Source organism: Capsicum annuum, chromosome 1 (genome assembly GCF_002878395.1).
Source record: "Capsicum annuum cultivar UCD-10X-F1 chromosome 1, UCD10Xv1.1, whole genome shotgun sequence".
In the NCBI taxonomy this organism is placed as follows: Eukaryota; Viridiplantae; Streptophyta; class Magnoliopsida; order Solanales; family Solanaceae; genus Capsicum; species Capsicum annuum.
Window position 1 is genome coordinate 107,360,477 of NC_061111.1, and position 21,372 is coordinate 107,381,848.

The following is a 21,372-nucleotide window of genomic DNA, read 5'->3' on the forward strand; positions in this document are numbered from 1 at the left end:
ACTTTATATGTAGGTCCACCTTTGTTTCCTGGTCTTTTCTTATAACAACAACTATGCCTCAATCCCAAACTCGGGTATAATTTTTCACTCATCATTTTACTTAATGCATCTCAAGCTAATACTGTATAAAATAAAAATAGAGTACAAGAAATTCATTGTAATTTTGAATGAAGTTTAAATCACAGGTTAAACAACTCATAGAAATGACTAGTTTTTCAATTATGATACTTCTGTAATGGACTTCTCAATTTTGGAGGACCGATTTTTCTCTTGGCAAGAGTTATTACCTCGGTTACATTATTTGTTCATTCTCATTTATCAGATAGTGAGTGAATAGGTTAAGATAGTGGCATACAATCATGCTCTCCCCAAAAAATACCTCAGGTTTTCCTCTGGCACAATATTGACATATCGATCATATGATCTAGGAGTAAGTCTTAATCTATTACTTGACAGTTTCCTTTCCTTTTTTTGTTGGAGAATGTAGTAGTATGATGGCATATTTGTGGACAATAATTTGTTTTTGTGTTATCAAGCTGACAGTTTCTTGTTGCAAAATGCAGTTTCAAGTTGAAAGTCTTTCTAAGGGGGAATGTACTTTTAGAGAGACAACATTAAAACTGCCATTCGTAAATGTGGTTCTATTTTAACCAGTAATTGAACACTACCAATCCATGCCTTGGGAGAATGCGATTAACTTGTTACTTCTCTTCAAATTTTAAAATCGCATCTGCAAGTTGATGCAGAAAATACTTCAAATTTGTAGTTTTTTTTATGTATTTAGGTACAGGAATCTGTATATAAGAAACACAAACTTCAACACTAGTTCAAGTCCAAGACAAGAACACATATGAAGTTCTGTAACACCTTCAACACTAAATTATGAATAATCTATCTAAGAAGTATGTTAAGATTCAGAAAAGAGATGAAACTGAATTTAAGACCAAGTCCTCTAAATTCACAGAGTTTCCTGAAGGAATAGTTCCCCTTACTGTACCTGAGGTTTTGGAATCTTCCTCCCAGGATAAAATGGCCTTCAATCCAAATAAAAGTGGTACCTCAAATTGTTGGATTCAGCAAACTCACTCAATGGTTTGATAGATCACACAGAAAGTTTTTCATGACAAGAAGAGAGTTTGTATTTCAGAAAATTCATACCTAAACCTGTGGATGAAAGAAGGTTTATATAGCCAACATGTGCCTCTTTTGAAAAGTTGAAATGGTTCACTTAAAAGGTGTGACCTTTGTGGAAAATCCATATTTGTTCATCCAAAGAATGTGTCTTTTTCGAACAGGCATACTATTCATGAATCAGCGTGTCATTTCGTTGAAGGGTTGTATCGCTTCGTTTCAGCACTGCACTGTTTTGAAATACTATTTCAGAATTCGGATGCATGCATATAAATAGAGTACCAAAACACAGAAAAAATTTGCGTTTTTCCCTTTGGTATTTTTGAACTGAATTTCTAAGTTTCAGTCAAATAAACTTTGTCCAAAAAGATAGGTCTCATCGATCGATCCATATCCAAATCAGAAGCCGAAGCCGAGCCGAGTGAGCGACCACGTGGACGACGTAATACATCTCTTATTTCTTGCCTCACTTACCATGTGGAGTAAGTTTTCCTTATTTTAAACACTCACAACTTCTCTTCTTCCACCAATGTGGGAGAAAGAGTGAACTTTCCAATTTGGAAGTACACTTTCTAAATTCGTTTCCCTTCTCCACCATTTTTCTTTCATTTTTTCATTCACACTTTTTCATATACTTTGAACCCAAAAATCCCCCACATGAATGGGAAATGGTTATTTTTCATAAAATTTTTATGGACAAGTATGTGATCATCAAGCAAAGACTGATTACAACTGGATAAGTGAGTTTCCCTTTGAACTTTTCGTAGTGAACATGCATCAGATGCACTTGGTCAATCGGTAGATTTGATATCTTTGAACCATCGAGCTTTAGTGTACACTTAGACAACACATATCACACAACCAATCTTTTACCATTTATGGTTCTCACGGTTTTATTTTTTTAGCCATGAACACATTCCTATTTCATGAGAGCTTAGAGAATAGGCCTTTACTAACACTCTCCTTGAAACGGCTTCCACTTCTCTCTCACATAGGTGATTTCTAAATGTTCAATCCTATAGATTAAACTATTTGGTCAAATCTGCCAAATTTAGATAATCATTTAAAAACTTTTCACCTTAAGTCTTATCCTTGTTTACTAAACATTGTCTACATTATGAGAATGGGTTTGGTAATTGATAATGTTGAACCTGTCAGACACAACTTTGTTTGACCTCCTTGAACCTAGCTCTTAGGATCTCCAATTTGCTAGGTAGAGTTACCACTATGCTGACTCGTCCTAGGCCTTAAACCCATTCCCTTGAATGTCCTTTCCACTGCTTCTCTAGATAAGCCTTTTGTAAGTGAACCCGACATAATCTTTTGACTTTACATAGCAACGGTGATAATTCCACTAGAGATAAGTTCCCTAACAGTATTATGTCTCCATCGTATGCGACGAGATTTATCGTTGTATATCATGCTCCCTGCCCTACCTATTTTCGCTTGGCTATCACAATGTATACATACTGGTACCACTGGTTTGGACCAATAAGTAATATCTTCCAAGAAATTACAGAGCCATTCTGCTCCTTCACCGGCTTTATCCAATGTGATATATTCAGGTTCCATTGTAGAGCGAGTAACACAAGTCTGTTTGGATGATTTCAAAGAGACTGCTCCTCCACCGATTGTAAATACATATCCACTTGTGGATTTTACTTCGTTTGATCCAGTGATCTAATTTACATTACTATATACTTCGAGTACTGGGGGATATTTATTATAATGTAAGGCATAGTCTTGAGCGTATTTAAGATACCCCAAAATTCTTTTCATTGTGATCCAATGAGTTTTATTGGGATTACTCGTGTACCGACTCAATTTATTAATAGTATATGCTATATTTGGTCGTGTACAGTTCATTATATACATTAAACATCCAATACTCTTGCGTACTCCAATTGTGAGTCACTTTCACCTTCATTCTTTCGAGTCAAAGCTCACATCCAATGGAGTCTTGGCAATACCGAATTTCATATACTTGAATTTTTAAAGTACATTTTTGATATAATGAGACAGTGACAATGCCAACCCTTATGGAGTTCTATGGATTTTTATTCCTAAGATCACATCTGCAACTCCAAGGTCTTTCATATCGAACTTACTCTCGAGTATTCGTTTTCTTGTATTTATGTAAGAAATGTCTCTATTTATGATCAACGTATCATCTACATATAAACAAGCAATGGCTTGGTGATTGGGAGTGTTTTTAATATAAACACATTTATTACATTCATTTATCTTGAACCCGTTTGCCAACATGGTTTAGTCAAACTTTACATGCCATTGCTTAGGTGCTTGCTTTAGTCCATACAACGACTTAATAAGTTTACACACCTTATTCTCCTTTCCTAGAACCACAAAACCCTCAGGTTATTTCATGCAAATTTCTTCCTCCAACTCTCCATTTAGGAATACGGTATTCACATCCATTTGATAGATTTCAAGATCATATACCGCCGCCAAGGCAATTAATATTTGAATCAATATTATCCTTGTTAATGACGAGTATATATCAAAGTAATCAAGACCTTTTTTTTAAAATTTTTTTACTACAAGTCTTGCCTTGTATTTGTCAATAGTACTATCCGCTTTTATTTTTCTTTTGAAGATCCATTTAGAACCTAAATATTTATTTCCTAGAGGAAGATCAACCAATTCCCATGTATGGTTGCTTACAATTGAATCAATCTCACTATTGACTACCTCTTTCCAAAAGGATGAGTCCGATGATGACATCGTTTCTCTAAATGTTTGAGGCTTATTTTCTAAGAGAAATGTTACAAAATCTGATCCAAATATAGTAGAAGTTCTTTGACGTGTACTACGTCTTGGATTCTCCTTATTATGTAATTCTCACATGATTTATCTCGAGGTCGTTTAGACCCTCTACTAGACTATTCACGTCTAGTTTATATGGGTAAATATTTTCAAGGAATTCAGCATTATCTGATTCAATTACCATATTTTTATTTATATTCGGATGTTTGGATTTATGAACCAAAAACCGATATGCTTTACTGCTTTTAGCATATCCTATGAACACGCAGTCCACAGTCTTAGGTTCTATCTTAACCCTTTTAGGCATAGGAACTTGGACCTTTGCTAGACACCCCCACACTTTAAAATATTTCAATTGGGTTTTCTTCCTTTTAATTGTTCATAAGAAATTGATTGTGTCTTACTATGGGGAACTCTATTGAGTATACGATTGGCTGTAAGGATAGCCTCTCCCCATAAGTTTTACGATAAACCAAAACTTATAAGCAAGGCATTCATCATTTCCTTCAAAGTTCAATTTTTTCTTTCCGCAATTCTGTTAGATTGAGGTGAATATGTAGTCATAGTTTGACGGATAATTCCATTCACTACACATATTTCGGTGAAGGGAGATTCATATTCTCCGCCCCTATCACTTCTTATCATTTTTACTTTTTTCTTTAAATGATTTTCTACTTCAATTTTGTATTGCCTAAACGCATCTATTACTTCATCCTTACTATTTAGCAAGTAGACATAACAATATCTAGTGCAATCGTCAATAAAAGTTATGAAATACTTTTTCCCACCACGTGATGGTGTTGACTTCATATCACAAATGTCAGTGTGTACTACGTCTAAAGGATTGGAATTCCTTTCAACGGACTTATAAGGATGCTTTGCATACTTTGATTCCACACACGTTTGACACTTTGATTTATTGCACTCAAAGTTTGGCAAAACTTCTAAGTTGATCAATTTTTGTAACATTTTGTAATTAACATGGCCTAAAAGTTCATGCCATAAATTATAAGACTCAAGCAAGTAAGAAGAATTTAAACTTTTATTTATTTCAACATTCATTACATTCATCTTATAAAGGCCCTCGTGAGATAGTCTTTCGCTACTACACTTCTCCTTTGTTTATTACAATTTTTCCAGAAACGGTTACACATTTGAATCCGTCATGTCTAGAAGTGAAACAAAAATCAAGTTCCTACGTAATTCCAGAATGTACAAGACATTGTAAAGTGTCAAGACCTTTCTTGAAGTCATTTTCAAGCCCACTTTTCCTGTTCCTTTTACCTTAGCCGTAGCAGAGTTAGCCATGTAGATCATTTTTTCCACTTCAGCCAGAGTGAATGATGTAAACAACTCTTTGTTGGCACAAACATGGTGAGTGTCACCAGAATCCATCCATCACTCACGAGGATTCCTCACCAAGTTGCATTCTGAAAACAAAGCGCACAGATCATCACATTCTTTGTTGGACTCAATCATATTTTCTTGGTCCTTTTTCTTACCTTTCTTAGGGGCACGACAATCCTTGGACTTATGGCCAATCTTGCCACAATTGAAGCACTTTCCCTTGAATTTTTTCTTGGGTTGATGGCTTTCTTGTTCAACTTTCTTCCTTTTCTTAGAATTGTTTTGGTCATCTTCTATAATATGTACTTCATTAATTCTAGAATTCCCTTTTGACCTTCTCTCAGCAGCCTTATTATCCTCTTCAATATGTAGTCAGACAATAAGATCTTCGACAATCATCTCCTTGCATTTGTGCTTCAAGTAGTTTTTAAAGTCTTTGATCACTGCTACTTAAAATGCATCATTCACAATCAAACCTTCTGCTAGGACATCGTGAATGATTATTTGCAATTCCTGTACTTGAGAGACAATCGATTTGCTATATGTTATTTTAAAGTCCATAAACCTTGCAACAAAGAATTTCTTAACTCCCGCATCCTCTATCTTGTATTTTTGTTCTAGTTCCCCCACAATTCCTTTGATGTCTTAGTTCTAATGTAAACATTGTAGAGGTCATCTTGGAGACCACTCAATATATAATTCCTGCAAAGGAAGTTCGAGTGTTTCCAAGCTTCTACAATCATGAAATGCTCTTTGTCTGAGGTTCCCTTAGGAACCGCAGGAGTATCTTCACTAATGAACCTTTGAAGTCATAGAGTGATGAGGTAAAAGAACATCTTTTGCTACCATCGCTTAAAGTAAATGCCTACAAATTTTCTGGGCTTCTTCGCAACTGCCATTGGTTGTGGAGCATTTGCTCGACTTGTTGAAGCAATGCTAGTTTCCCCCACAGTCGTAGCCGCATATTGCATTTGAATTTCATTAGTCATTTTTCCTATCACCACAAGAGAATAAAATTTAGTATTTTTAGAATACTATTTATAAAGTTAAGCAACTTTAAACTCTTCTTTTTGTTTCTAGTTAACGATGAAGTTTTTATGACTTCCAATCGTCAATCAAATGATCTTTAACTTGTGATGAAGATTTTATATCTTCAAATCACTAGTTAAGTTCAAATGGAGTAGAACGCTTAAAGCTTTAATCTCCAAAAATAAGCAATATAGATTCTGCAGAAATTTATTCCTTAAGATTGTTATTTTTTATGTATTCGGGTATAGGAATCTGTATATAAGAAACACAAACTTCAACACTAGTTCAAGTCTTAGACAAGAACACTGATGAAGTTCTGTAATACCTCAACACTAGATTATGAATAATCTATCTAAGAAGTGTGTTAAGATTTAGAAAAGAGATGAAACTGAATTTAAGACCAAGTCCTCCGAATTCACGGAGTGTCCTTAAGGAATAATTCCCCTCACTGTACCCGAGGTTTTGGAATCTTTCTCCCAGGATAAAATGGCCTTCAATCCAAATAATAGTGGTAACTCAAGTTGTTGGATTCATCGAACTCACTAAACGGTTTGATAGATCACACAGAAAGTTTTTCAAGACAAGAAGAGAGTTTGTATTTCAAAAAATTTATACCTAACCATGTGGATGAAAGCAGGTTTATATAGTCAACATGTGCCTCTTCTAAAAAGTGGCAATGGTTCACTTAAAAGGTGTGACCTTTCTAGAAAAGCCATGTCTGTTCATCCAAAGAATGTGTCTTTTTTGAACAGGCATACTATTTCATGAATCAGTGTGTCATTTCGTTGAAGGATTGCATCCCTTCGTTTCAACACTGCATTATTTTGAAACACTATTTCAAAATCTGCATGGATGCATATAAATGAAGTATCAAAATATAGAAAAAAGTTATATTTTTCCATTTGGTATTTTTGAACTAAATTTTTGAATTCCTGCCAAATAAACTTTGACAAATCCAAAGCCAAAGACGAAGCCGAAGTCGAAGCTGAGCCAAGAAAGCAACGACGACGACGGTGCGACACATCTCTTATTTCTTACCTCACTTACCATGTGGAGTAAGTGTTCCTTATTTTAAACACTCACAAGTTCTCTTCTTCTACCAATCTGGAAGAAAGAATGAACTTTTCAATTTGGGAGTACACTTTCTAAATTGGTGTCTCCTTTCTCCACCATTTTTCCTTTATTTTTTCATTCACGTTTTTTCATATACTTTGAACCCAAGAGTTTTTTTTATCTTCTGAAATGTTTTATTCTTTTCAGTCTCATAATTTAGAATTGGATATTGATGCATTGTGTGGTGGACCGTGCTTTGCAACAATAGAAGTGAGTCCTTTCTTATTAGCTTCTTTAAGTCTAATTGAGGTTGTATAGATTTTGATGTGTATATCATTGTGATTCATGTAGGAAGACTTTTTCATTGTGCTGCACAGCATGCTAGCGAGGAGACCAGAAGTATCAAATATCCACTGTGTCAAAGGTGCAAAGGTTCCTCTGATGCGATTCAAATTTGATGGGATCTCTATTGATCTTACATATGTACGACTGAAAGTAATATCTGTACCTGAGGTGATTTTATGCTTATATTGCTGTTATTGTGATCAGTGGTCATTAGTTTGAGTAAACATATCTAGTCACCATGTAAACATATCTAGTCACCATATCTCAAGCCAGCTCATTTGCAAAAAAAAACTAATATTTCATAATTATGTTTCTCTAATATATGATTTCTAAAAGAAGTGTCACGCGTATTAGCAATCCATGATATGCCCAAGATGTGGATGTATTCAACCCATTCTTTTTGAAGAATATTGATGATACGAGTTGGAAAAGTCTGTCTGGTGTACGAGTAAATAGGAGAATCATTTAACTTGTGCCAAATGTAGAGGTAAGTAATGGTTCCTAGTAGTTATTCATAGTTATGGTTCATTTAACTTTTAAAAATGAAAGCTTGAGATCGTAGTGATGTACAAATCTGAATTCTGAACTCTTACCAAAAGTACTTCATGAGTTTGATTACGGTCCTATAAAATTAAGAACTTAGAAACTTTTGGTTAGTCGAGAAATAAGTTAGGATCAACTTTTTGAGATATTATGTACGAAGAAGAAATAAGTCACCATAAAAAATAGGCTGCTTAGAAGTCACTTAAACATGCTCTAGTAGTTGAAACATTTTGACCTTAGCTACTCACCTGCGAATCTTGATTTTTCTGTAGTTGAATGCAATAATTAGCCACATCTAGTTTTGAGATATTCTTGCGCTGGGTCAGTGTGTTGTAAGTTCTTAATTGGTGCTCATTAGTCAGAATTTCCATGACTTACTAGTTGGATTTATGGTGATATCGTACAGATATTCCAGGCAGTTCTGCGTTGTGTTAAGATATGCGTAAAGAAATGAGGAGTTTATGGGAATGTAAGGATTGTGAACTTCTTATACTGCTTCTCTATTTTAAAATTTCACTCTAAAAAAACTTCATCTTGTTCATGAAATAAAACTAATGAAGAAATAACCTGTAGTTGCTTGGATTCTTTGGAGTTCCTCTAGCAGTGCTTTCAGCATTCATCTGTCAATGGCATCCAACAGCCAGTTTGAGCACTCCTATCTTTATTTTCTTTAAGACATTTGCCTTTTTGGCCTTGGCCTACTCCAATAATTTTACAAGATGGAGTTTCTTGGCCATTTATTCCCAGTGATTAAGTTTTGCGGATGCCAATCCAGTTACCATGTAGCCCATATGATTTTTGTCATTCAAATGTTGTCAAAAGTATATTTTTAAGAATAAAGAGCGAGTTCATCAGAGGGCATATGCTAACCAAGGTATGTGACTTTTTGTACTAATTTGTTGACACATACACGCACACATACACACACACACTATAGTTTCATGAGGCCTGTGCTAAGCCCGGACCCAAACTCAAAGTATAAAAATAAAATTTTTTATTTTATAAGTGTAGTTTATACTATGTTTTTTTACTTTATAATCATTATAATCTAATGGTATGTTAAACATGTCTTGTTGATAAGTATTCATAATTATTAGAGTTGTTAGTCACATAATTGAATAATTTTAAATAAAAACAATATTTATGAAGAAGAAAGTATAACTGGAGAATTTGAATATATCAAAAGGCTACAAGTAATTTGATATTTTATATAATAACATGATTTAATACATGTAATGTGGTATAAGAAGGTGGCTTATGATAAGTTGGTTGAGATCAAGGATGATGAGGAGAGGCGGACGAATAAGAAGGAGTATAAGGTAGCTAAAAGAGAGGCTAAGTTAGCGGTTACGACGAATAAGATGATAATTTTAGAGAGGTTGTATGCTACTTTAGAGGAGAAAGGCGGGGATAATAAGTTGTATAGAATTGTCAAGGAAAGGGAGTGGAGGACTCGTGACCTTAACCAAGTGAAGTGCATCAAGAGAGAGGATGACACTGTGTTTGTTGAGGATGCCCTCATTACGAAGAAGTGGTGGTCCTATTTAATAAACTTTTGAATGACAAGGGGACAAAGGTTTCATGTTGGGGGACCTGGAGAAATATAAGGAGTGTCACGATTATAGATATTGTAGGCGTATCAAGGTTGAGGAGATCAAGGAGGCTATTCGCAGGATGCGTCGGGGTAGGGCGATGGGGCCAAACGAGATTCCAGTGGATTTTTGGAAGAGCACTGGCGAGATAGATTGGGAGTGGTTGACAAGGTTGTTTAACATAATTTTTAGGGCGGCGAAGATGCCTGAAGCGTGGAGGTGAAGTACGATGATTCCATTATATAAGAACATGAGAGACATCTAGAATTACAACAACTATAGAGGTATTAAGTTGTTGAGTCATACTATGAAGGTTTGGGAAAGGGTGGTAGAGTTGAGAATGAGAAAGATTATAATTATCTCTGAGAATCAGTTCGGTTTTATGCCAGGTCGATCCACTACTGAGGCCATTCACCTTGTGAGGAGATTAGTGGAGCAATTTCAAGAGAGGAAGGAGGACTTACATATGGTGTTTATTGATCTTGAGAAGTCATATGACAGAGTTGTCTGGGAGATTTTGTGGAGGTTCTTGGAGTCTAGAGTGATGCCCGTGGCATACACTAGGTCAATTTAGGACATGTATAATGGCGCGAAGACTCGTGTGAGGACGGTAGGTGAAGATTTAGAGCACATTTTAATTTTGATAGGGTTGCACCAGGGATCGACACTAAGCCTTTTTTTATTTGCCTTAGTGATAGATGTTTTGACAAGACATATTCAAGGGGAGGTGCCTTGGTGCATGTTATTTGCTGATGATATGTTACTGATTGACGAGACTCGGGAAGAAGTTAATGATAAGTTAGAGATTTGGAGACAGACCCTTGAGTATAAAGAATTTCAATTGAATAGGACCAAGACAGAGTACTTAGAGTGTAAGTTTACTGATGTGTCGCAGGAGGCTGGCGTGGTCGTGAAGATGGACTCTCAGGCCATTCAAAAGCGATAGAGTTTCCAGTATCTGGGGTCTATGATTCAGGGCAATGGTGAGATAGATGAATATGTCACACATTGTATTGAGGCAGAGTGATTGAAGTAGAGGCTTGCCTAGGGAGTCTTATATGATAAGAAGGTGTCCCCGAAGCTTAAAGGTAAGTTCTATAGAGTGGCAGTCCGATTGGTTATGTTGTATGGAGCGGAGTGTTGGGCAGTTAAGAACTCCCACATCCAAAAGTTGAAGGTGGTGAAGATGAGGATGTTTTGATGGATATGTGGCTATACCAGAAAAGATAAGGTAAGGAATGAGATTATTTGGGAGAAGGTGAGAATTGATTCGGTGGAGAATAAGATGCGAGAAGTAAGGTTACGTTAGTTTAGACACATGATGAGGAGGGGCTCTGATGCTCCAGTGTGGAGGTCTGAGACACTGGCTATGGATGGTTTTAGGCGGGGTAGAGGTAGATTGAAGAAATATTGGAGGGAGGTAATTCGGCATGATATAGAGCAGTTACAGCTTACGGAGGACATGACCCTTGATAGAAAGGTGTAGAGGATGCGAATTAGGGTAGAAGGTTAGGGGGTAGTATTTCGATAATAGTAGGGGAGCGTTCTTGTTTTGTCTGAAGTTTCTTGTCCGTGGTATTGAGTGATGTCTATGGTTTTGGATAGATAATTTTTAGTATTATCTTATGGCCGTAGTATCATCTTATGGCTAGTGGTGTTAGTTTATTTTGCATAGTGTAATAGTTTATATGCATTTATGTTTTGTGTTTGTTATACTGCTATCGGTCCTAAGCCAGGGGTTTATCAGAAATAGCCTCTTTACTTCACCTAAAGTAGTGGTATGATCTGCATACACTCTACCCTTCCCAGACCCCACTATGTAGGAATACACAGGGTATGTTGTTATTGTTGTTGTAATAATTACAATTCGATGAAGAACATAAATAGAAAAAATATGGATAATTTTATAAGATTTGCCACATGTAATTTCTTAGTTATAGCGAAAAATAAATTTATTTTGATATTTATTGAATTTTAATTTTGCTCATAATTTTAGTGGCAATAGTTTTTGCAAAATACATTTTTTTCATCTTATAATCATTTAGAACAAAGTAGTTCTATGACTTCAAGTTTATATTATAATAATTATAACCTTAATTTAGAGCATTTATATGAATTAACTTAATAATGGTCTACAGAGATATTAAATGATAATTAAACTACATTAATAGATAACTCCATTCGGTCTATTTACTTATCATGATTATTTTTTACATTCCCCTTACAAGAATACCCTATTCGACCCATTTTAATAAGTATTTCATCCTTTTTTCTTATGTCCACTAAGAGAAACAATAAATACATAATATTTGTTATATTATCATATTTAATATAAATATATGAGAACATTGCAAACTTTAATTTTGTACTAAAAGTTAGCTTGAATTTTTTCTCGACTTAAAGTGATTGTTGATTTAAAATGAAAGAAATATTAATTAAATAATGGTCTAACAAGTGGAAAGAAGAAACCAATTATAATAATCCAAGTGAAATGGACTTAACAAAAAGAATAAGGGTGAAAATGGAAATATCTAATAAAAATATACCATTAATTGCCATGTGCAATAATTTCATTTTTCTACAAAATTGAAATGAAAAAAAGCCCTTGTATGGGCTACCAAAATTTGAGATTCTCCCTTATATATCGTAACTAGTTTAGAGTACGTGTGTTGTACGTGTACCTGACATTTTCAATAAGAATCTAGACAAACCTAATTGACACAAATCCTACTATTTTTTTTGGTTAATTTGCAGCTTTTGTTTTATTGTTTCTTGAGAAATTATTACCTGAAATCAATTATAAAAACCATTCAAGAAAAAATTAGTATTTTGGATTGATCAAACCTGCATATAAATTGACTAGAAACCATTTGAATCATCTTTTAACTTATTTGCCAGGAAACTTGGTTGGGGGTTTAAACTCTATTATAAAAAAATGTCAAAAAACGTGGTGTGGCAGGTATAGTCCAATAGTTGGTATTGTTTGTCCTTTTGCTTTGTTAAGTGAGTATAGCTTGGGTCAAACAATTAATATTTGTATATAAGAAGTATAAATGTAGTAAAACAGAAAATGCATTAAAATAGGCGCATAGTTATTATGAGTGTTTATTATTTTAAATAAATTAATATGAAAAAGATATAAGAAAGATGTATAAATATTATCACAGAAAAAAAGTTGCGTGGAATAAACTATAGTTTAATAAAGAGTGGATTCCTATAGGTTAACAAAATTGTAATTAATTTTGAAGTCTGGAAATGTTAAGACTTTCGGTTATAGGTAAAATAAAGAAAGAGTGAAGAAGTAATATTTTAGCCAATTTTAAAGTACTACACAGGTATTTACTTATTGAGATAAAGAAAGATTTAAAAAGAAAAATGTTGCATAACTTGATTTTGTTTAACTGAGTGAGCTATTGTTATTGCAAGACGTACAATTTATATGTCAAAAATCAGCAATGACAACATGACGCATGGTGATTAAAAAGTAGAGTAATAAGACCTCTAAAACAAGTTGATGTGATCACGTCATTACCTTAAATTTTCTTCAGTTATTTTCTAAAAATTCTATCTTATCCTGCACTGAACCTTTATATGCTCTATCCCGTATTCTAATTTTCAATAAGTATATCCTTTAAATTATTGATGTATGGAATTATGTAACGAGAAATAACAATACAATCTATCCAAAAAAAAAACCAATACAATCTATCCAAATATTATATTCATCAAAATAATATAATACAATAGGTAACACCAATCCAAACAAAGTATAGGATAGTCCGGCTTCCCTTCTTAATACTTATAACCTAAAAAATATTGAAGTACTTTTCCCCAACGGAAATAATCAACAAGGAAAGATAACTTTATTGTTTTATTTATTGTCTTACTATCCTTTTTGCCCCCTTAAGAAGATCTAACGTGAAGTCATTTCTTTCAATCTTTGTTTAATATTAGAAGACCAAAAATGCATGCACTAGTCTTTCATTCTACCATTTTCGCAATACCAACAATGCTGGTCTTTACTTGATTTTTGGATGAGGAAAGAAAAGTATAGAAATAATTTCTACTAAAAATCCTTTTATATATTTTACTTAAGTCGAGAATCTATTAGAAACAATCTCTCTATCTCACAAGAAATGGATAGGGTCTCTACACACTATCCTCCCTAGACCCGATATGTTTGGGGAGTATCCAAATCGATAGAAAGAGTTAAGCTACCCAGCTAAGCTGATGTGGGGGAACTCAGTTAGATGCCTATGAGGATATGATTTTGATAAAGATTTATCTATTTAGTCCTTTACTTAGTGCTACCCAGAAGAGACATAGTAACAAATTTGAGAATATGATACAACAATAATTTGATCAACACGATTGGCTCTCGACCTCATTTGTCCTTGTAAATAACAAGACAAAGGTTTTCCAGCAGTATTTTGAAGTAAATCCCAAAACTGGATCTCAGGAAATGATGATAAGAGTAAGTTCTTAACATCCATTGGCTTCAACATAAAAGAGAAAAGAACGGAATGCTAGTTTTATGTCTCATGAAACGTAACTCTCTGGTCGATTATTATATGAATCTATGTACAAAGTCTAACCAAACAATAACTTTAATACTCCATATAAAGCTGTGCAATATGATACAAGAAAAAAAATCATAGGTAAAAGAGTAGAATCGAAGAAATGATTCCCATGTGTGCTGTATGTTACCTTAATTCCTAATTCACCGAGTATGATTTAGATAATGACCTCACATAGTAATCATAATTGACAAAGTAATATTTACTAATTTATGTTTGTAAATTCTCTCCCTCCTTGTTTGCCTCCGATGCCATAAAGTCATTCTCGTCTTTTTTTTGATAGGTAGTTATCATCTCTTAAACTCTCTTCATGCGTCAAGTGCCCCCACCCTCAACCACAAGATCAACAACAACAACATACCATTTAATCCCCCAAGTCTTGTTTTGTTGCCCCTTTTCCTCCTTTACACTACCTCTTTTTATGCATATTCTATTCTAACAACAAACAACCTCCTTATAATTAATTTAATAACCTAAACAACATTGGTTTTTGGTATTAAAATTTTGCTTCATCTAACTCGCCATATTCAATGTTGAACTACAACTCCTACGACTTAAAAGGTTACCTTCTTGGCTCGGCTCTTTGGCTACATGATTTGTTAAGTCCTGATTGATAGTTATTTTGTAGTTATACATGAAAAACCAAATAGAAAAATCAATGAATCCTACTCAGTTACATAATAAATTTATTAGATCTCCTTGGCTGGAAAAGTGTAGCAAAGAGGATCACGTATAATAACATAAACAGAGAGTTTCGGCATCATTGAGGACAATGAAGATCTTCTTCTGTTGATGATATAAATTTATAGGATCATGCAAAATAGCATAAACAGATAGCTCGTCTAGGAAAACCAGAAAATTGTATCTACATTATTGATGATGAAAGATGACATGGACAAAGATAAAATCAAAACCAAATCCACCAAAACTGCAAAATGATCGATAAAGAAGAATCTAAAATATAATGCTTTTTATAAAAGTATATGATTCTTAAACCAAAAAGGATACTAATTAATATTTTAGTAGAATTTTTCATATATTCATATTTTTAATAGTTTTTTTCCCATAAAACTACAATAAACTTAGGAGCAACCGACAAATATTAATCAAGTTTTGATTCCTTTTTTGGACTAGAATTTAGCAGACTATAGCTAATCCTCCTGCTGTATCAAGTTGATCGATTTGTTGATTCAGTTTAGGAGCAACTGACAAATATTAATCAAGTTTTAATTCCTTTTTGGAGTAGAATTTAGCAGACTATTCTAATCCTCCTGTTGTATCGAGTTGATCGAGTCATTGATCTAGTTTGACACTGTGGATTCTAGAGTATAAGCAGGAAATCTCTTTAGACTAAAACATAGGTTTGCACTAAAATGAGCTTATTAGAGAAGCCAAAACACACTACCTGTAAGCGATGACAAATTTTAAAATTTTTTGTAAGGGATGCTGTTACGACCATGGGATAAGTATCTTGTCATCGGATGATTCATTGAGTAGTTTTTGCTTAACAGATCCTTCTCCTTATTCTTATTTTGTGAGCGACTAATAGTTAATAAATAATAGGCTTGTTTAAAGGGAACCTACAACCTTAGGACTCGTTAGAGAGATACCCACATCTGTAAGTTGATACAGAAAATACTTCAAATTTGTAGTTTTTGTTATCTTTTATGTATTCGGGTACAAGAATCTGTATATAAGAAACACAAACTTCAACACTAGTTCAAATCCAAGACAAGAACACTTATGAAGTTCTGTAACACCTTCAACCCTAGATCGCGAATAATCTATCTAAGAAGTGTGTTAAGATTGAGAAAAGAGATGAAACAAAATTTAAGACAAAGTCTTACGAATTCACGGAGTGTCCTTAAGGAATAATTCCCCTCACCGTACCCGAAGTTTTGGAATCTTCCTCCCAAGATAAAATAGCCTACAATCCAAATAATAGCGGTACCTCAAATTATTGGACTCAGCGAACTCACTCAACGGTTTGATAGATCACACAGAAAGTTTTTCAAGACAAGAAGAGAGTTTGTATTTCAGAAAATTGGTACCTAAACCTGTGGATGAAAGCAGGTTTATATAGCCAATATATGCCTCTTTTGAAAAGTGGCAATGGTTCACTTAAAAGATGTGACCTTTCTGGAAAAGCTATGTTTATTTGTCTAAAGAATGTGTCTTTTCCGAACAAGCATACCATTTCATGAATCAGTGTGTCATTTTGTTGAAGGGTTGCATCCCTTCATTTCAGCACTGCATTATTTCGAAACACTATTTCAGAATATGCATGCATGCATATAAATAGAGTATCAAAACATAGAAAAAAGTTGTTTTTCCATTAAGTGTTTTCGAACTGAATTCCTGAGTTTTTGTCAAATAAACTTTGTCCAAAAAGATAAATCTCATTGATCGATCCATATCCATATCCAAATCTGAAGCCGAAGCTGAAGTCGAGATGAGTGAGCGACGACGACGGTGCAAGACATCTCTTATTTCTTACCTCACTTACCATGTGGAGTAAATGTTCCTTATTTTAAACACTCACAAGTTCTCTTCTTCCACCAATGTGGGAGAAAGAGTGAACTTTCCAATTTGGGAGTACACTTTCTAAATTGGTATCCCTTCTCCACCATTTTTCCTTTATTTTTTCATTCACATTTTTTCATCTACTTTGAACCCAAAAATCCCCCACATGAATGGGAAATGTCTATTTGTCATAAAATTTTTACGGACAAGTATGTGATCATCAAGCAAAGACTGATTGCAACTGGATAAGTGGGTTTTCCTTTGAACTTTTAGTAGTGAACATGCATCGGATACACTAGTCAATTGGTAAATTTGATATCTTTGAACCTTCAAGCTTTAGTGTACTCTTAGACAACACATGTTGCACAATTAGCCTTTTACCATTTATGGTTCTCACAGTTTTATTTTTTTCAGCCATGAACACATCTTGGTTTCATGAGAGCTTAGAGAATAGGCCTTTACCAATATTCTCCTTGAAGAGGCTTCTACTTTTCCCTCACGTAGGTGATTTTTAAATGTTCAATCCTATAGATTAAACTATTTGGTCGAATCTTCTAAATTTAGATAATCGTTAAAAGACTTTTCACCTTAAGTCTTATCCCTGTTTACTAAACATTGTCTACATCATGAGAATGGGTTCGGTAATTGATAATGTTGAACCTGTCAGACATAACTTTTTTTGATCTCCTTGAACCTAGCTCTTAGGATCTCCAGTCTGCTAGGTAGAGTTACCGCCATACTGACTTGTCCTAGGCCTTAAACCTATTTCCTTGGATGTCCTTTCCACTGCTTCTCTAGATAGGCCTTTTGTAAGTGGACCCAACACAATCTTTTGACTTTACATAGCCAACAGTGATAATTTCACTAGAGAGAAGTTCCCTAACAATATTATGTCTTCGTTGTATGTGATGAGATTTATCGTTGTACATCATACTCCCTGCCCTACCTATTGCCACTTGGCTATTACAGTGTATACATACTGGTGCCACTAGTTTAGACCAATAAGAAATATCTTCCAAGAAATTTTGGAGCCATTCTGCTTCTTCACCGGCTTTATCCAATGTGATAAATTCAGATTCCATTATCGAGCGAGTAATATAAGTCTATTTGGATGATTTCTAAGAGACTGCTTCCCCACCGATACAAAATATATATCCACTTGTGGATTTTACTTTGTTTGATCTGGTGATCCAATTTGCATCACTATAGCCTTCAAGTATCGTAGGATATTTATTATAATGCAAGGCATAGTCTTGAGCATATTTATGATACACCAAAACACTTTTCATTGCCATCCAATGAGTTTTGTTGGGATTACTCATGTACCAACTCAATTTTCTAATAGCGCATGCTATGTCTGGTCGTGTACAGTTCATTATATACATTAAACATCCCACTACTCTTGCATACTTCAATTGTGAGTCACTTTTACCTTCATTCTTTCGAAGTGCAAAGCTCACATCTAATGGAGTCTTGGCAATATCGAATTCCATATTCTTAAATTTTTCAAGTACATATTTGATATAATGAGACAGTGACAGTGCCAACCCTTATGGAGTTCTAGGGATTCTTATTCCTAAGATCACATCCATAAATCCAAAGTCTTTCATATCGAACTTACTCTCGAGCATTCATTTTATTGAATTTATATAAAAAATGTCTCTACTGATGATCAACATATCATCCACATATAAAAAACAATGACTTGGTGATTTAGAGTGTCTTTAATATAAACACATTTATCATATTCATTTATCTTGAAACTGTTTCCCAACATGGTTTGGTCAAACTTTGCATGCCATTGCTTAGGTGGTTACTTTAGTCCATACAATGACTTAATAAGTTTACACACCTTATTCACCTTTCCCAGAACCACAAAACCATTAGGTTGTTCTATGTAAATTTCTTCCTCCAATTCTCCATTTAGGAATGTGGTTTTCACATCTATTTGATGGATTTCAAGATCATATACCACTACTAAGGCAATTAACATTCAAATCAATGTTATCCTTGTTGCTGACGAGTATGTATCAAAGTAGTCAAGACCTTCTTTTTGTTAGAAGCCTTTTACTACAAGTCTTGCCTTGTATTTGTCAATAGTACTATCTGCTTTCATTTTCCTTTTAAAGATCTATTTAGAACCTAAATATTTATTTCCTGAAGGAAGATCAACCAATTCCCATGTATGGTCGCTTAAGATTGAATTAATCTCACTATTGACTGCCTCTTTCTAAAAGGATGAGTCTGATGACGACATCGCTATTTTAAATGTTTGAGGCTTATTTTCTAAGAGAAATGTTACAAAGTCTGATCCAAACATTGTAGTTCTTTGACGTGTACTACGTCTTGGATTCTCCTTATTATGTAATTCTCACTTGGTTTATCTCGAGGTCGTTTAGACCCTATACTAAACTGTTCATGTCTAGTTTTATATGGGTAAATATTTTCAAAGATTTCAGCATTATCTAATTCAATTACCATATTTTTATTTATATTCGGATGTTCGGATTTATGAACCAAAAACCGATATGCTTTACTACTTTTAGCATATCCTATGAACACACAGTCCACAGTCTTAGGTTCTATCTTAACCCTTTTAGGCATAGGAACTTGGACCTTTGCTAAACACCCCCACAATTTGAAATATTTCAAGTTGGGTTTCCTTTTTTTCCATTTTTCATAAAGAATTGACTATGTCTTACTATGGGAAACTCTATTGAGTATATGATTGGCTGTAAGGATAGCCTCTCTCCATAAGTTTTATGGTAAATCAGAACTTATAAGCAAGGCATTCATTATTTCCTTCAAAGTTTAGTTTTTTTTTTCTGCAATTCTGTTAGATTGAGGTGAATACAGAGCTGTAGTTTGATGGACAATTCCATTCTATACACATATTTCGGCGAAGGAAGATTCATATTCTCTGCCCCTATCACTTTTTATCATTTTTATTTTTTTCTCTAACTGATTTTCTACTTTAATTTTGTGTTACCTAATGTATCTATTACTTCATACTTACCATTTAGCAAGTAGACATAACAATATCTAGTGCAATCGTCAATAAAAGCTATGAAATACCTTTTCTCACCATGTGATGGTGTTGACTTCATATCACAAATGTCAGTGTGTACTAAGTCTAAAGGATTGGAATTCCTTTCAACAGACTTATAAGGATGCTTTTCATACTTTGATTCCACACATGTTTGACACTTTGATTTATTGCACTCCAAGTTTGGCAAAACTTCTAAGTTGATCAATTTTTCTAACATTTTGTAATTAACATACCCTAAACGTTCATGCCATAAATTATAAGACTCAAGCAAGTAAGAAGAATTTGAACTTTTATTTATTTCAATACTTATTACATTCATCTTATAAAGGCCCTCGGTGAGATAGCCTTTCCCCACATATACTTCTCCTTTGCTAATTACAATTTTTCTAGAAACGGTTACACATTTGAATCCGTTCTTGTCTAGAAGTGAAATAGAAATCAAGTTCCTACGTAATTTCAAAATGTACAAGACATTGTTAAGTGTCAAGACCTTTCCTGAAGTCATTTTCAAGCCTACTTTTTCCATTCCTTCTACCTTAGCCATAGCGGAGTTAGCCATGTAGATCATTTCTTCTACTTGAGCTGGAGCAAATGACGAAAACAACTCTTTATTGGCACAAACATGGCGAGTGGAACCAGAATCCATCCACCACTCGCGAGGATTCCCCAACAAGTTGCATTCTAAAAACATAGCACACAGATCATCACATTTTTTGTTGGACTCAATCATATTTGCTTAGTCCTTTTTTTGCCTTTCTTAGGGGCACGACAATCCGTGGACTTATGGCTAATCTTTCCACAGTTGAAGCACTTTCCCTTGAATTTCTTCTTGGGTTGATGGCTTTCTTGTTCAACTTTCTCTATTTTCTTAGAATTATTTTGGTCATCTTCTACAATATGTGCACCATTAATTCTAGAATTTCCTTTTGACCTTCTCTCATTAGCCTTATTATCTTATCAATATGTAGTCGGACAATAAGATCTTTGACAGTCATCTCCTTGTGTTTGTGCTTCAAGTAGTTTTTGAAGTCTTTCCACATAGGTAGTAGCTTCTCAATTATCACTGCTACTTGAAATACATCTTTCACAATCAAACCTTCTGCTAGGAGATCATGAATGATTACTTTCAATTCATACACTTGAGAGACAACTGATTTGCTATCTATTATTTTAAAGTCCAAAAACCTTGCAACAAAGAATTTCTTAATTTTCGCATCCTCTGTCTTGTATTTTCGTTCTAATGCCCCCCACAATTCCCTTGATGTCTTAGTTCCACTGTAAACATTGTAGAGGTCATCTTGGAGACCACTCAATATATAATTACTGTAAAAGAAGTCCAAGTATTTACAAGCTTATACAATCATGAAATGCTCTTTGTCCGAGGTTCCCTCGGGCACCT

The 21,372-nt window shown here is 34.3% G+C and overlaps 1 protein-coding gene across 1 annotated transcript in view; it reads left to right on the forward strand.

The window, feature by feature from the left end:
* Positions 1-235: 235 nt before the first annotated feature.
* Positions 236-21,372, forward strand: part of LOC107855475 (nuclear poly(A) polymerase 3) — a 40,335-nt gene continuing 19,198 nt past the window's right edge. The window contains 7 exon segments of the mRNA XM_047411434.1: positions 236-430; positions 7,552-7,614; positions 7,696-7,855; positions 8,061-8,176; positions 8,639-8,701; positions 8,806-8,916; positions 8,918-9,106. Of these exon segments, the coding sequence (XP_047267390.1) occupies positions 236-430; positions 7,552-7,614; positions 7,696-7,855; positions 8,061-8,176; positions 8,639-8,701; positions 8,806-8,916; positions 8,918-9,106 (897 nt within the window).